This window comes from Spodoptera frugiperda, chromosome 28 (assembly GCF_023101765.2).
Source record: "Spodoptera frugiperda isolate SF20-4 chromosome 28, AGI-APGP_CSIRO_Sfru_2.0, whole genome shotgun sequence".
Lineage (NCBI taxonomy): Eukaryota > Metazoa > Arthropoda > Insecta > Lepidoptera > Noctuidae > Spodoptera > Spodoptera frugiperda.
Window position 1 is genome coordinate 2,542,828 of NC_064239.1, and position 16,947 is coordinate 2,559,774.

Genomic DNA, 16,947 nt, shown 5'->3' on the forward strand with positions numbered 1-16,947 from the left:
GAAACCTGGGCTTATAGTTTCCAATTATTATAAGTTTGAAATCGACAAACCGCATTGAGCAAGCGTGTTGGTTAATGCTCAAACCTTCTCCGTGCGTGAAGAGGCCTTTGGTCAGCAGTGGCCACTTATAGGCTGTTGATGATGATGATTATAGTTGTGATTCGAGTAAACTAATAGAGAAAAACGCTCAACTACTTTTACAGTTCCATTTTCAGTTTGCTGCGCGACACGTCATAGATAAGAGTCCCTATGTGATTTGAAACTAGTAGTACAGTTTTTCTACAATCATTGATCGGGGAATCTGCATACTTTAAATAAATATATACCTACTTTATTGTTCTGTGTACTAACAACTCTATAGCCTCCCAATTATTATCTCTTAGAAATAATAGTTTTGAAAAGAAAAATAATATGTATTTCCAGTATTACAAGGGAAGATGTTTATTCTGATAAAATATTATAATGTATATTAAAATGTGTTTAACATTTTAATTATATCGATAAGTAAGCTTTCGATATCGGAACACCACTAGAGAAAGCAGAGGTGCACATTTCCATTGTAACACCCACTTTTCACCAGTCACTTGAGTCCCATCCCAGATCTTGACTCTAGGATGAGCATGCATGCATGTATCGGGCCACATTCTGAGTCAACATCCATTAGTACCTACCTACGTTGACGTAGCATCGTTAAGACGTTGCCGGAAACTCTCGAATTCAATTTATTTTCGACAAACGGGTTACTCGATTTGTAAATTTAAAAACGAACTAAAAATCACGGTTTACTCACGTAAATTAATTTTTCTTCAATTCAATAATAAATCATGATGAAGAATTTCATCAAGATGAGTCAACGCTGATGAAGAGTCGCTCTGTGACTCGAAACTAGTAGAGGTTTTCTCCGTTAATTTACTGAGTAAACCGTTATTTCTAGTTACTTTAATATGTCTTACGATAGTTATTATAAAAAAATAAAATGGGTTATAAAATAAAAGATTCCATATGAAAATACTGTGTGAAATTTTATTAATATTTCCATCATAATTATATTTGTCATATTAATTATCAACTACCTACCTATTATTCTAAATTACGATTTACTATTATTCTTGTACAATTTACATTTAAAGCATGAACATTTAGGTCATTCATTCATTTTATTTTATACATGTTATCATGTAAATATCTTACGTTAACATAAGGCAGTAAATAAGCTTTAAAAAAGTTTGCATTAATATCTGTAAAAATCATAGTGATGTACATTGGAGATTTTATTTGTAAAGTTGACGCATTAGAAATAATATTAATTTGAGCGATTTATATTAAACCTTTACATTATTTACGTACTTTACTGCCGTACTTAGAGACATTTAATGATTACTTAAACAATTCCTTAGTAACGATTTTGTTCCGAAAAAAATTGCTAAGGACTGGGTGACTTTGAGTATGGCGGTTAAATACACACATAATACTTTCTGGATAATCTATTACGGAGGGAGAGCGCGTCAGTTTACAATAAAATCTCCATTAAATAAAATAAATACACATTTAACATTAACATCGATATTATAAAAGTTAAAAATTATACAAAATAACTATTGTATATGGAAAGACTGTCTCTTATAACTATATTAAGATACGATTTGTTGAAAACATTCATAAGACGTTTAACATAGGACGGACGTGCAAAGATACGTATCTAATATTGCATCATAGTAATTAATTACATTTAAAATATACGCCTTTTAGGTAATCACTTTAATCCTTTGTGTTATATAAACGTACGTTTAAGTTTTTACCATAAAACTTATATTAATAAGGCATCCATTTCTCCATAAGGCGCAGTATTAGAATTTATTTGTTAACTTCATTATGAGATCGATCACCTCTGGTAATTTGTGTAGTCATTATGACTTAAAATACTTTATACATACACATTTAAAACTTACACTAAAGGTAAGCGTCCACAGGCCTGCATCGTACGCAACGGACGCATCGCATGCAACGAATTTTAGTTTGCCTTGTATAGTAACTCATACTACTGCGTCCACTGATCCGCATCGTTATCCGTTTGATCCAATACTAGCGTCGGTAACCCGAACGCTGCCGAACAGTGGACGCAGTCTATTCGTCCGATGTGTACGATGCGGGCCTATGGACGCTTACCATAAAACTACAGATTAAAGAAAGATTGGAATGTCAAAGTTACAAAGGCACTCGTTTAGAATAAATCGTGGAAATTAAATGCAAGAAAAATTAAAAAACATCTCTCGTTTAAGACATCATAAAGTCAGTCTTTTCATTGCTTCTACTTCTACGATAGGATTTAAGTGTGATCAACTCCTTTTATTTATTTTACCTAAGGCCATGTTGTTACATAGCGGTTTCTAAAGGTTGACTATGTGATCGACTTGCTTCAGACATCGGTACCGGACTGGCTTCGGAGTCTTCAAAGTCGAAGTTAGTTTCTAATAACGCTTCGGACTTGGACCTATGATGTAGTTCTGGTAGTGGCGAGTCATCGAACTCTCTAGAAAGATCGTGAGGGCTTGAGTCGTAACTGGGAATGTTGTCTGAGGTGGTGGTGTCGTATGCGCTGGAGTACACTGGCGGGTGCGGCGGACTGGGTAGGTTGTCCTCGTAATATTGCTGTTGATCTGTGAAGGAGAACAATTATTTAACATAGGTACATAAATAGGGTATTTATTTCTAAAAAGGGGCATCAAATGCCTATGAAAGTCCAATTGTGTACTATAAGACCGCTCTTTATAATATTAAATGTAACTTCCACTTTTTACTAGCATATAAAAGTCCTATGTAAAAAATAAGAAAGTCATTGACATCATACAGAAGAAATTCTAATTCAATTGAATAAAATCTTAGTACAATATTTTAAAAATCACCCAATCAACATACCTGCAACATTATTCCTCTGTCCAAAAGTAGTAGCAGGCACCGCCCCCGCCTGCGGTTGATCTGGCATTTTGGACCTTAGCTCCATTAGGAAGGAGAGCTTCGGTGCGCCATAACTGCCTGCAGGGGCTCCATAAGCCCCGTAAATCTTGCCTTGTCTCTCTAACTGACGTTTTAAAGTATCACCGTCTTCAGAATTATCCCTCAAAGGTAATGTATCAGAAGTAAAGTACTGAGAATCACTTCTAGGGGATATTGTGTACTCATCTGGAGGAGATCTTAAACCTTCAGGGTGATGTAAGATTGGCATTTCTTCAGTAGCTACCGTATTTATTGAGGGAGCTCCACTGGCCGTGCCAGAATTGTCCCTATAACCTTCATTTCTGAAGGCTAAATTGTACGGTCTGTTGTTATTTTGCTGTGGTACCGAGTATTCTGGAGTTATTGGTTTCTTTACGAAGGTGGTGTGTGTGAGCGGCATCACGTTTGGATTGGGGTTGTGTGCCTCGTAAATGTCGAAGCTCTGATTGTCGTCTAGTGAGGAGTTGAACTGGCTCTTCTCCATGGATTCCATTGATGTGGTTGAGGCCAGCATCTTTCTGTAGTCCGAGCCTTTAGTTAGTGTGTCCGTGGAGCGGGTACTCTGCTGATAAAATAGTATACAGTCAGTAAAATATTAAAAAAAATATTCTTTCTGCTAAAGTCCAAACTACTGAAGATAATATTAATTAGGAACATCTTGTACGGAACGAAATCCGTAAAAGAAAGAGATACAATTATTTTTATCTTTGTAAAAGACACGTTACCATTTGAGCTAGTTTTCTTCTATACGGTGTATCAGGGAATCCTCCATTGATGCTGCCAATTGATCGCACGGAGTGTAACGACTGCCGAATTGAGTTGCGCCGTTCTAATCTTTGGACGTGTCTGTGGAAAATAACACTCAATTAATTATCTATTAATTGAATACACTCCTTATAAAATTCCATATACAAGGCATAGGAGATAGTATATGGGGTACACGCTTTCAACCTCCTACTATCCGAGAAATGGATCTCCGGTTCATGGAATCTTGAATTATGTCTAATGTTTTGACACCAGCACTAGACACTAGACACAGTCTTTTGACTTGCACAAATGCACATCTAAATGGCATTAATAACTTAACTGGTGTAGAGTGAATAAAATACAACGTTTTATTAAACACGAATACATAACCCTGCTTTGCATCGGAAAGGATTTAAACTTACTAGAATAAGTACCCACCTGTGCTTAGACTTAGAATACCAGCAGATGAGAGCGGCTCCCACCAGCAACACGGCAGCTATCAACACTCCTATAAACGCCACGGCTAGAGTATCCCCTCGCCAGGACATCGGGTCGATCATGATCTTCGGGTCTAAACACAAAACATACAAGCATGAAAACATCAAGTCATAAATTAATATTTTAAAAAAGGAACCACTTTCAATTTTCTTTACCGCCTCTAGTCTGAAAACTACTATGCTGAAAACTATATCAAAATTGGGCAGCCAAACCCTATTTTAAAACTCATTTACTAAATTAATAAATAATCAAGGTTTACGTAACTGTTCGAGGGTTCTCTACCATTTTCAAGCTACGACCGGGGCTTATAAAACAACCATTTGAGTTAGGTGAGGTATTGTAATTAATTAACAAAATAGGAAGTACAAACTTACCAATTTCACAAATAAAAGCGTTCTTCTGATTACAGTCAGTAATCTCGACGTTGGAGAACGCGAAGGAGGTGCACTGGGTGACGTAATCAATATGGTTGACCCACACGCGGTCGCCATATTGGAACCATTGGTTCTGTCGGTTGATGAACTCGTATAGGGCCGCGTAGTTACCCGTCACGTACGGCATCGATGCGTTGTCTGACTGTAAAGAGTAGAAACAGTTTTAAAAATGTTTGTAAGAGCAACTGGCTATCGTATACAGTGTTGGGTTCGATTCCCCATGAACAACTCTTTGTCAAATCCACAAATTGGTATTTCGGGTCTGGATGTCATGTATCTTTGTCAACGCACGATACAAGAGAAAACCTAACACTGTGGGCGACGTTTAAAAAAATCTTAATATAATATCACGCTTTTTATTGCTTATCAGGGGTGCTTTAATATTCTTATGAAATCACTGGGCGCATTCCAGATCTCGCGTGAAAATTTTCATAAAACTTTGTCAGTCTTGCCCAAGATCTCTTACTCAGTATAATTGCTCGCTTGTAATTACTGGCTCAACGAGGCATTTAAAAAAATATAATTATATTGCGGTACCTAGGATTGTTCATAAGTCTATCAATAAAGTTAATTTCTAAAGCATAGAACGAGCAACTCAAAGACATACTCCATAGTCACTCGATCCATTGATACCTTTTTTTATTTAATTTTTATTTTGACTCAGGAATGGGGTTGATCACAAAACTGGTTATAGTTTTGGGATCATGCCTTTTTTGCCGTTAAAGAAAAAACTGTCTACCTGTCTATATTATGTCAAATTAAGCCCATTCAGTGTGATTTTGATATATTATATGTATAGTTAAAGATTTGTATTTATCAACACGTGAATCTTTGTTAGCTACTTTTTTGCGTGAACAGTTTTTTTTTTGTCTCTAAAAACACTTAACACCCTTAATAAATTACTTAATTTTGTGGTAAGCTTTTTTATATAGATAACAAACACTTTTTTTAAGGGGTAAAATCATCCAATGACTTCTCTCGCCTTGGACGAGGCGAGAGGGAGTGTCAGACTCTTCAATAAGAGTTTTATAGGTAAGAACGGGGTGGTTTTTAGTATTGACTAACTGCTCTTTGACCCGAAGCCCCGGTAAACCCGCTGGGTAGTCCGTACCTCCGAGTCGGGTATCAGCCTTACTGGGCCCTTATCCATAACAAACACTGCTCGTGTAATTTTATGTTTTTGCTTGATTATTTTCTATTTTTTTACCAAACAATTCATAGGGCAGCGTGGTATTTTTCTATACCCTTCATCGCCTTGAAAGGTTAAAATGGAAAAAAGGGCCTAGAATCGGTTTGGGAATCCTATATCTATCGTTTAGACGGCAATTTCACAAACAAGCTTAGTATGTAGATACTACATATACTATGACTATAGTAAATAAAACTGTATTAAAACACTTACCAAGCAGAACAGCCTCGCCTCTTCATACGTCATCGGCGCCCCAACATACATATAACAGGTACCAGCTACCGCATCCCATCCCGGAGGACACTTCCCTCCTCCGAGAACCGTCTGATTATTCATATAGAACGGTCTATAGTCCACTTCTAACAAAAGAGGATTGTCACTCTGGTCTCTAATGCGCCCAGCAACGGCTAAAGTCTCGTTGTAACTCCAGAAGTTATGCTTCGCGTCAATCCTTGTTCGCCAGAGATCAAGAGAGCTATAGACAAAAAATAAACAACAAATATTACTTTTTATGTCACTTTTAAAAGGTGGAAATGAATAGGTGCTGTGCGAGACACGAACAAGTGATGACTGTGTGATATTTTACTCTTGCTAAGTGCTATCTACTAGTCTATTAGAAAAAGATCGTTAGATAATGCGTTAACGATACCCCCGTTAATTTACAGAACAAAAGTGTGGAACACAAAAGAGGTGATTACTAAATGACTAATGTTTAATTTGGACAGAAATTCCCGTGTGAAGTTGGTAGGTACACTAGGTACCGTAAAGCGAATAGACATGTGTTAATTTAATTTCTGCGTTGTCAAACCAAAGTCAGAGTCAAAGTCAAAATTATTTATTTCAATAAACCAAGAAGACACTTTTGGAGGTCAAAGCAAATATAATAATATTAAAAATGTCTGTGTGTCTGTCAGTCCTTGTTGCTCTATTTGCTCGTTTCAAGGTGTAAATTCCATGAAAAACAACGAGCAAGAAATCTCCATAGCCAATACATTGATCCATGTGATTTTTAGCCCCCGAAAGTATAAGCACATACCTAATGATTAAATGTAACCCGTTTTATTATGTAGTAGTCAAGTTATATTATAATTTCTTATTATTTAATAGAGCACGTCTATCACCATACCATTACCAAAACAATGTTAGTGAATAAAGCTATATTCAGTTATTTTAGAACAAGCGACAAAAATGAATGAATAAATATTTAGTTCGTCGATAAACTTACCTCATAACGGTTGGATTATAGTCAACAAAGCTATTGATCCAGGGGTAGCCATGCAACAAAAACATGCGAGATAATTATATATCCTTGTATAATAAATGCCTAAGTATATCTTGAATATCATGCGGGAATAATAAAATAATTAACGCAAATATAAATATGGTTGTAAAATGCCCCGTTGTCCGATTTTTGCTTGAAGCAAAATCCATTGCGTTCTGAATCGAGTACCTAAGTAGGTAAGCTAGATAGACAAGAAACCTCTTCTAAGATCATTTAAGATCTCATGCAGACCTTGCTTTAGCGATTTGAGATTCGTTTCTTACTAAATAGGTGGTCCCTAGATGGCTTTGGAGCACAATCGTATAGTTAGCAGGAATGGGGATAAAATATTTATTAGTTAATTGTTTTTAAATTCTATTAATATATGAACTGCTGCAGCCCTTCTTGCGAGTAGCTAAAAAAATGTCTTTAGAATAACCTCTATCAGCATTTAATAACATATTCTTTAAATCTAAAACCCTGTGTACCTATAATAATAAATACTGGAAAAATTGGTGTAAGAAGTTATTAATCACAATTTAGACCCAAAGGTATTGCAATAAGAGTTACAAGCGAGTACTCACATGGATCTGTTGACAGTGATCATCTCGTAATCATTGTCTGGGTTGAAGAAGATGTTGTCTACGTAGTTCTGGCCAGCTGTGCCTGCTACCACGGTAGCTCTACCTTCGCGGTCGGTGGCGTAATTCCTGGAAGAATTAAAGAATTTCATTAGACGAATTTGGGAAATGTGCATATTAGCTGTAAGTTGATAGAAGTTGAGAACTTTACTAGTAACAAGGAGTTGATCGAAGATTCAAAATTAATGTAATATACCAGGAAAGAACTAGAGACAACTAAGTCACAGAACACACAACCAAATTAGATGACGGTATGACAGAGTAAGAAATTGAACAGCTTCATCTTGTCTTTGTTAAGGCTAAAGAGGACAAACTTAGAGAGAAGAGATGTAGAAACTTTTGTCTTAATCCCTGGTATCAAACCAAGGATATATGTGTTGTGTTTGTTTTAAGAGCTCTATACTGTCGTAATGGAAAATCAAGCCTGATAGGCCGGTAATTGCCACTGCTGTAATTATATAACCAGCTGACACTGCCAAAGCTACAAACAAAAATAAAGAAACAACTTACTTATAAAATCCATTATGCGAAGTGGTCTGATAGATAGGCAGCCTGACTTTATCGAAGCCAGAAACCTCAAGGATCCTCATGCCAGTGTTGTCGTGGACATAGTTGTACGTGAAGTTGGAGACGACTTGGCGAAGGATGATGACGTCACTGAACGGCACCCGGTTCCGAGTGAAGTAGTTACGGTATATCGTCACTTCTTGGTACGGAGATGATTGACGACCTGGAATTATGAGGGAGGCTGTTAAAGAGATGTGTTTACTCGTTCTTCTGTATAGACTAAAATAATACTCAATGAAGGCTTGTCCCTTCTTAAAGTTCGCTTATGTTGATTTTTGTAATGTGATTGGTTGTCTGTCCAGTTTTTTTTTATAGAAACTTGCAGAAAATCCTAGTGTAGGTAGCCCTACACTAGGGTTTTCTCCTGTGTCGTTGTTGCGTTTACAAACATACGATATCACATGCTCAGCCCACCCAACAACCTATGGATCACACAAGAAGTTGTTCCATGAGGGAACGTGCGACACGTTACGCCGTGCGCGGCAGCCGGTTACCGCCAACCGTGCAATCATTTATAAAAAAGTTAAATACCAAATAGCAGGAAAATTTGGAGATTGACCCTGTCTATATATTCTGATCTGGTACAGTGTACTATTGTCTCTTGAATTACATTTAGAATAACTTCAACATACCTTCAACTTTAAGACACGGAAGGTCGTGGTTGGCGAAGAACAAGTTGTTGTGTATCCATCCTCGGAGTGAAGTGGCTGACCCGCGGGAGTCGGCTCGGACTAGCAGGCCCCCTACATTGTTGCGGACCAAGTTATTCTGAAACAAATTGACAAAATATATAGACCATTTTACAGTTAAAGTCGATCGATCGACCATTTTACATAAAGTTGAGAAATTCTTCTTCTTTCTCTTTGCATTGTTCTCCTTTTCCCTTCCTCATCCATTTTGTCAGCTCCAGAAATCTAGAGGTTTATGGATTATGTTATTAAGTACGACACGATACGACACCTTTTTTAATGGGGGAATATCATCCAATAATTACTCCTGCCTTGAGCCAAGCGAGAGGGAGTGTCAGACTCTTACTGACTAAAAACCACCCCTTCCTACTCCTGGTTCGCAACTGCAGACGATACGGCACTTAGGCACAAAATACGCGGATAAAATGGGCATGACCTTGTAATTATTTCGACGACAATTTACTCAAGCACTACGCATTTTATTAGGGTTGCCTACGAGACACATTGGGGGTGATTTTATATATCGGTTCCCTTACCCTAAACACCAGAGTCTGTGTGTTCTGCACATCGACTCGAACAGCAGCAGGACACGAAGTGAAGTTGCCGTACAGCTTCAGGCAGTTGTTAATGATCTCATTCCTCGTGATGGCTACTAGAGGATTGACTTCGCCCACAGACTGATATGTAATGGCCCCATCTCTGTTCTTTATGAATTCACTGCTCGATATGTTATGCTGGACATCACGATCTGTAAAAGTTGAAGGGTGATTAATAAAGTCATAATTTGAAAGGAATCTCATACTTTAAAGAGGACAAAACTATTCAATTCAATTATTCAAGAAGAAGACATTTGAAATATAAAGACTCAGAAAGAAATAAGTATATACTTACTGAAACCAATAGCTGATATCGGCAAAGTGACTATCTCAGCAATAAATCCATGAACAGCAGACGCTCCATTGGCGAACAACGACACACTCAAGCTGGCACCTTCTGTCTTGAAGAGCTTCTTCTCATCAGGTGACCCATTCTCCAAGTAACCAATCATTGGCGCAGTGATATTGTAAATATCACCGTCATACAAGGACAGAGAGTCCCTTTTGCCATAATTCTGAGTGTGGTTGAAAAGATTGAATTGGAGCAGTCTAAATCCGAACGGTTTTACTCTGAACATACTTTTGAATATCTTCACACAGTTGACAGGATTGTTATCGTATTTGTAGTACAAGAGTACTCTTTCTTCAACGGTCACCATTTTGGTACTATCACAAATATCGATAAGAGAAAATAGGTGATAAGGAAGATTCAAATCCTTCAGTGGTGTAAAACTAGATTCATCAGACTCTCTACCTTCCCCGTTCAGCGATATGGCACTAACACCTTCCCCTAGTATATCATTCACGGTATTAAACATCATATTAATCGAGTCGGTGGGTGATATCAAATTAATACCGTGATGAGCGCATTTCGTTATATTTACATTTCGAATACTCGGGTTCTTTATAATACTTTGTATAGCGGGTGATTTCTCGTTGTGCAGTATACCGGCACCAATTATGTGCACGTGAATCAATTCGCTTTCAGATTTCTTCATTGTCTCATGAGTGTGATGGTCGTGAATGCGGTGCTCGTATAGAGAATATTCGAATTCTGGGTTAGCAAATCTTATGCCTCCCCAATAATCGAAATTTTCTTCTAGATTTCTTGTGCCACAGTGAATGAACACGAATTCTGAATCCCATTTACATTCATGTCTATGGCCATAGAGTTGACCATTCAGTCTTATGGGGCAATCTTCGTATCGGTCTTCAGTTCCAACACATTGTAGAGGTTCTGGCCAAGACCAAATGCGTGATAAAGAGTTGCTGTGATACTCCACACGTCGATCATGTGCAAAGAACACGTTAATAGGATCGAAACCCAACTCTCGGCACACTACTTGAGCGTTTCTCTCAGTAAAACGATTATCGCACATGGGGACCCACTGTAGAGTTGTTTTGTTGTAATACTCAAGAAATCCTTCGTTTGTTCTCTCGGCTGTATTATCGGTGATTGAGCAATTTCTTCCTGTACATAATCTTATTGAGTTAGGAACAGTCAAGGATTCCAATTGTCGCCTATGTTTGTGATGACCTGATGAATACTGGCCCACATCTCTCTTTTCTATCCTATTTACTTCTACATTGCCACCACGAGTTAAAGGCCTCATTACAATTGGCGCTTGACTGTGACCTATTGCTTGAAGGTTACCCATGACGAGAATGCCAACATTAGGTGCAAATTCCATTATAACACCGGGACTTATAGTTAAAATAGCGTCGGGCATGACAGTTATATCAGCCTTTACAATGTATGGAGCCATTCGAGATTCGATAGTGTAGTTTGTTAGTAAACGTCCTCCAAGCTCATTCGAATCTACGATGATTTCTGGACTAAAGGAAGCTGAGACACTGGAATCCATACTATCTTCAAGCAAGTATGGGAGGTATGTGGCAATAGCGTGATTATTCCAATCGTCAAAATCGAATATCTGTTCCCTGATTACTTTTTCTTCAGTACTACCCCACCAGTTTTCAGTGACATCTAATAAATTGTTGATCTTTGCTGTCTTAATGCCAGCCAACAACGTGTACTCTAGTGCATTGTTTCCAAACAGATTTCTACTAACTTTTACTTTCTGTATTCCTTTGAAGCCTATAACGTATGTTGGTTCAACATTTCTAACTAAAGCGCCTCTATTAACTTGTGTAAGTACGTGTCTATTGTTTTTCACTTGATTGTAAATGAATAGAGCGTATACTAAGCCCATAATCTCGCTTTGACTGTCCATGTGGAATTTTACCATGAACTGTCCACTGTTCCTTTCAATGAAGTTCCCATCAATCATCATTTTCTTTTCCATGCCTTGTATGGATATCAACCCAGTTTTGCACATGTTATCAGTGAAAATGTTCTTCGTTATATTAACTTCAGCGAAGTGACCATCAACAATCAAAGCAAAGTTTTGGTTACTTCTCCATGTGTTGTTGTTCATGTAAACCGAGTGGGTGAAGTTTTCATTGTACTGCCAAACGTATGGCAAGCTTATATCAAATCCACCCTGTTTATTCCTCTCTATTGTATTGTCTTGTAGAACATAATGATATAAATTATTCGAACTTCTCAAATCTCTAGCGAAGTGATAGATTCCTCTGCCGTTATCGGTGATCAAACTGCTGTTGACCATTATAGTTATCTCTGTAATATTACTTTCGTGTATATCCCAGAACGGTGTGTTCACGTAGATAGCTTCTTCTTTGTTATAAGCTATTTCACAGTTAAATATTTTAATAGTTTCGTTAGCTTTTCGTAAGAAATGGTCACCCAGCTCGTTTAGATAACGGTTGTAGTACAATGCTTTAATACCTTTTGTGTTTCCTTTTATCTTGGAATTAACTACCTGTAGGGTCGGTACAGGCCCTCTCACTATTCTGTTTCTTAGGTTTTGGACCGGAGCTATAATCGTGCTTACTACCAGCACGACTCCTCCTAAGGCGTTCGTTCCACTTTCATACGTTATGACAACGCCAAAACTGCTACTGGTTGTTGGGAACGTCGACAGATCACGATCCAGACACCATTTGGTGCTACCTTCGTTAATGTTTTGCGAATCGTATATGCAAATACTTTCTGTTGAAAAGTTGTGTATAGGATTTAGAAGTTGTAGCCCAAGAACGTAGCCTGGATTGCATTTGATGTTGTAAGTTTTGGAAACACTTTCCCCGTTACGCTTTGTAAAAACTATATGTCTTGTTTCACCATTAATCAAACTTATGTCCGTTTCGTATTCTGGAATCATGATTGGATGATAATTAGATTCGTCCATGTTGAATCCAGGGTCTAAATTGAACCAGCCAGCTATTTCTCTTTGCTGAGGACCGGGAATATGGGGGTTATGCGAGATGCCTGCTAAGTTATTATTTTCAATGACCGAGCCGTATACTTTTAGACCAAGTTGCTTGAAACTTATACCACTTCCTCTGTTATTACTAAATTCTGAGTTACGGACGGTATTGACTGCATCAGCTCCGTATAGATCTGAATAAAGTATTCCCAAACCATCGTGGTAGTTGTTAGTTACTTTAATGCTTTCTAAGCTGTGTCGTGCAAAATCTATCTGAAGAGCAGGCTTGAAAATATTTGATGAATAGTCCAAAAGTCCAGCTTTCTCTATAGTCACGTATTGTAAATCTGCTCTTTCAGATATGACACTGAATCTTACTCCAGCCCAACTTGTTTCGTAACAACGAATTCCAACGTCGTTTTCGTGTGTGCAAGAATTCTCGAAGTTTTCTTTAGTTTCTGCTTTACATTTTGTAATATCATTGTCAAATTCCGAACACTCGACGTTGGATAAAAGTATATCTTCGGTCATACCCGCAGATGGAATCTCGTTAGGTTCAAGGAACCAATCGTCTGGATTTAAAGCGAGACCAAGTTGATTGCACACCAAGGCTGCATTAATTATGTTCCATCTATAATTGCAGACCGTTCCCCATTTATCATCAATCCTGACTTGCAGCCGACCTTCGTGTTGTGTTCTACCACCTAAAAGTCTTATAGGCACAATAGGCTCAGTATAACCTGGTGTGGTTGGTTCAAAATCTGTTTCATAAACACTTTCGTTAGTCATGACTACTTCCTCTTTGAGAGTAAATGTTATATCATTAGGACGTTTACCTCTTGCATCTAGTTTTCCTGCAACCATAATGCCTATGGCTGGAGGGAATTTCAACGTTACGCCAGATTGCAGAACCAGTTTTCCTCCAGGGCGAATGTTGATGTCTTTATCTACATCGTACTCGCCCTGGCGAAGAATTTCTATTCCTTCGACTTCACCACCGACCACGAAAGTACCAGGAACATTAAATTGAGGTACATACAGTGAGTTGTAATTTATCTGAGTAGCTCCGGGGTTACTGCTATGTAACAAATATGGCATGTAAATTATCTTAGCTAAGTTGTATCGGTCTTTCCTGTGGAACAATCGGTTGTATACCTTTTCCTCTTCACCAAATCCAAGCCAGTTGTAGGTACAATTCAATATTTTACTTTGGTCTTCAACGTGCGATCCAATTTCGTATTGGGCCTCTGGGTTGTTAATAATATTTCTATAAACATCTATGTTGCTGGACGCTAATACGATCGTAGCTGCAACTCTACTTCTTGGGGTCAACCTTGATGATATACCTTCTAGAGGCTCAAAGGGTTCTCTAACTTTATTATCTCGAAGGAAGTTCCTCGAAAATAGAATGTATTGAATATCACTGTATGGAGACAATCCAAGGTTCACTACAAACGGACCTTTGTTCCCGAAGAAGTAATTATGTTGTATATCAAACCGTGCTGGTAGTTTTTCAAATTCCTCCAGATATTTCCCTTCTACTCTATTCAATATAACAATTGCTCCATAATTACCATGTTCGAAATAATTGTATTCAATCCTCCCGTTTATGTTGAGAGCCGGTTGGATTTTTAGAGGCACTCTTTGGTTTTCGTAAAATCTATTATGACCTACTTGCAAATTGAGCAATCTAGTTGGGTTGTTAAACCTCCAACATGTGGATATTTCTATAGTACTTTCAGCGCTAGTATTAAACCAATTTCCAGTGATATTAACCCAACTATCTCCACAAAAGTTTCCATGTAGAATTCCTACGTCTAGGTTTTTAAATATTTCTGAATATTCGACAGCTGTGGTTTGGTTAACTGGAATGTATTCGGTTTCTTGAGTATTATTTATCCATACAGCTATACCATAACCCTGATTGGAACTTAGTATACTTCTTGATATGTTTCTGTTTCCTCCAGTTACAGTGATGTTTATTCCATCACCTTGATTGAAAGATATTCTACTCTCAGTCACATTTACGTCACCAGCTCCACTCACGACTTGGAGACCAGCTACGTGATTATTGTTAGATATAGAAGTGCGATGAATGTGAATTTGTGATCTTAAGTTTTCGATTGCCACGCCTCTGCCATTGTTATCGGAAATAATGGTATCAGTCACATTTAAATCATACGTTTTGCTAATACCAGATGTCAATCTTAAAAACCCTGTAATGTCTGTCCTCGTGTTCGCTCGGAATCTCACGTACATGCGGTTCCTGGTTGACGTAACACTCTGCGGTCGTGTGTGATTTCGAATACTGAATGATAATAAAAGTTTATCTTCGGTCGTTAATCCATCGTATACAAATAATTCTCCTGTGTTGTTACGGTTAGTGAGAAGTTTAATGAAACTTAAAGTTAAAACGTGGTCTGGTCTCGTATAAAATTTTTGATGGCAGTCTCTTTCCATATTAGAATATCTTGATTGTTCAATTGACATTTGTATAGGAAATGTCTGGCTCGGTGTGGATGCTAGTGTACATAAATCAAAAATTTCGCTTCTGTCTAGCCTTTCGTCGATGTTCATTTCGTGCACCACGTATTTGACCCCATCGCCGCCATTGTCGTGAATCAAGCAATTCTCAATCTTTGTCATGCCATACGTAGAGTTCACATAGACACCATACCCTCTATTGTTTTGTATCGTACAATTGTTTATGACTATGGGAGCGTTGGGCGACGTCACATTTATGGCGTTGAATGCCGAATTAGATATTTCTATGTCTTCTAAGACAGGTGGGACTCCAATGACGTCTAAGGCACTTGTTGCATTGTTACCTCTACCTAAACCTGCGTTTTTAATAGTTACGTGCATAAGTTTGGACATTGATGTAGGAACGTATAGAGTGTTTGCAGCGGTGAGAATTCGTTCAAAGACTGCGTTTTCAAAGCGTATCCCTCTCCAATGTCTCCTTGAGTTTGCTAGGTCGTTGACGTCATGGTGAGGTGAGCATTGGATGGCCAAATCAGGGTGGTAATCACAGACGCCTGAACCGAGTTCTCTAGAGTTCCAGTCACATTGGAACAGGTCGTATTCAGTTCCTTTGCACTTAGGCTCTTCAAATAACAGTCTTGCTCTCCTGCCGGGCTGGCGATCCATCCAATTGTAGAAGGATCCTCCCATGAAGCCTAGTTGTCTGCAGGCTGTCTCCATGTCGTTCACAGTCCAACTAAAACGTAAAAACAATATTATATTAATATTAATTTGTAGCCAAACCAAGGATGCAGTACATTATGTGTATGAAAGATCCTTACTTTCTGGAGTTGGTGCAAACTGATCTCCATTGTCCTCGATGTAAGAGCTGGACTCTTCCCACTAGGATGGATGGACCGTCAACTAAACGGATATCTGGTATAGGCTTCGTAGGCCTATCAGGTTCTTCTGTGCTTGTGAACGTTATACCTTTTTCATGGTGACCCTGGAATAGAAAGACATAATATTAAGTCAAGATTGTATACTCACTAAACTTTAAATTAAATCTGCAATGAGAGTATGAAAGAAAGTGAAAGAAACATCTGTTTTTGCTCTGGCCTTTGTATATTCGCTACGCTTTGATGCCATTTAGCGCAAGGAACGTAAGTAACTATAAGTATAATATAATAGAAGAATTACACAACGCCGTAATGTAAGTCCTAACACAAACATCTAGACAGAAACTTCTTATTCCTACACAAAATCTTACGAAACAGAATATCTGAATGCCTTTAGGTGGGTACCTAGTCTAATAAGGATTGAAGTTGACATTGAATGATCATCTCGAAGTGAAAGGCAAGTGTGCAGTTATGTGCAAAACGTAATGATGGTATTGTGTTATTGTGCATTTCACAAGGCATCGATTAGAGAGTCGACCAACCGCCAAGTGCAGAAGGGGGTGATCTGAGAAGAATGGACGGATGTGTTTACGACGTTTAGCAATATTATTTATTGTTCTAACTTGTTTGTTGGTCGAGGGGTCAAGAATACTATAAAGTTACTTTTGAAACGTCCGCTACT

The 16,947-nt window shown here is 38.1% G+C and overlaps 1 protein-coding gene across 4 annotated transcripts in view; it reads right to left on the reverse strand.

Annotated features, from left to right (window-relative positions):
- Positions 1-1,003: 1,003 nt before the first annotated feature.
- LOC118265475 (protein bark beetle) overlaps positions 1,004-16,947 on the reverse strand; it is a 38,582-nt gene continuing 22,638 nt past the window's right edge. Inside the window, exons 2-14 of one of the 4 annotated variants that reach the window (XM_035578365.2) lie at positions 16,209-16,372; positions 9,912-16,123; positions 9,557-9,768; positions 8,964-9,099; positions 8,275-8,494; positions 7,708-7,833; positions 7,088-7,117; positions 6,076-6,337; positions 4,614-4,815; positions 4,180-4,312; positions 3,720-3,840; positions 2,917-3,556; positions 1,004-2,657 (exon numbers count right to left, since the gene is read on the reverse strand). In XM_035578365.2, the coding sequence (XP_035434258.2) occupies positions 2,374-2,657; positions 2,917-3,556; positions 3,720-3,840; positions 4,180-4,312; positions 4,614-4,815; positions 6,076-6,337; positions 7,088-7,117; positions 7,708-7,833; positions 8,275-8,494; positions 8,964-9,099; positions 9,557-9,768; positions 9,912-16,123; positions 16,209-16,372 (8,742 nt within the window). In that variant the 3' untranslated portion in view covers positions 1,004-2,373. Of the gene's footprint in view, positions 2,658-2,916; positions 3,560-3,719; positions 3,841-4,179; positions 4,313-4,613; positions 4,816-6,075; positions 6,338-7,087; positions 7,118-7,707; positions 7,834-8,274; positions 8,495-8,963; positions 9,100-9,556; positions 9,769-9,911; positions 16,124-16,208; positions 16,373-16,947 lie in introns of all 4 variants that reach the window. The other 3 variants (XM_035578364.2, XM_035578367.2, XM_035578366.2) reach the window with 3 other exon arrangements.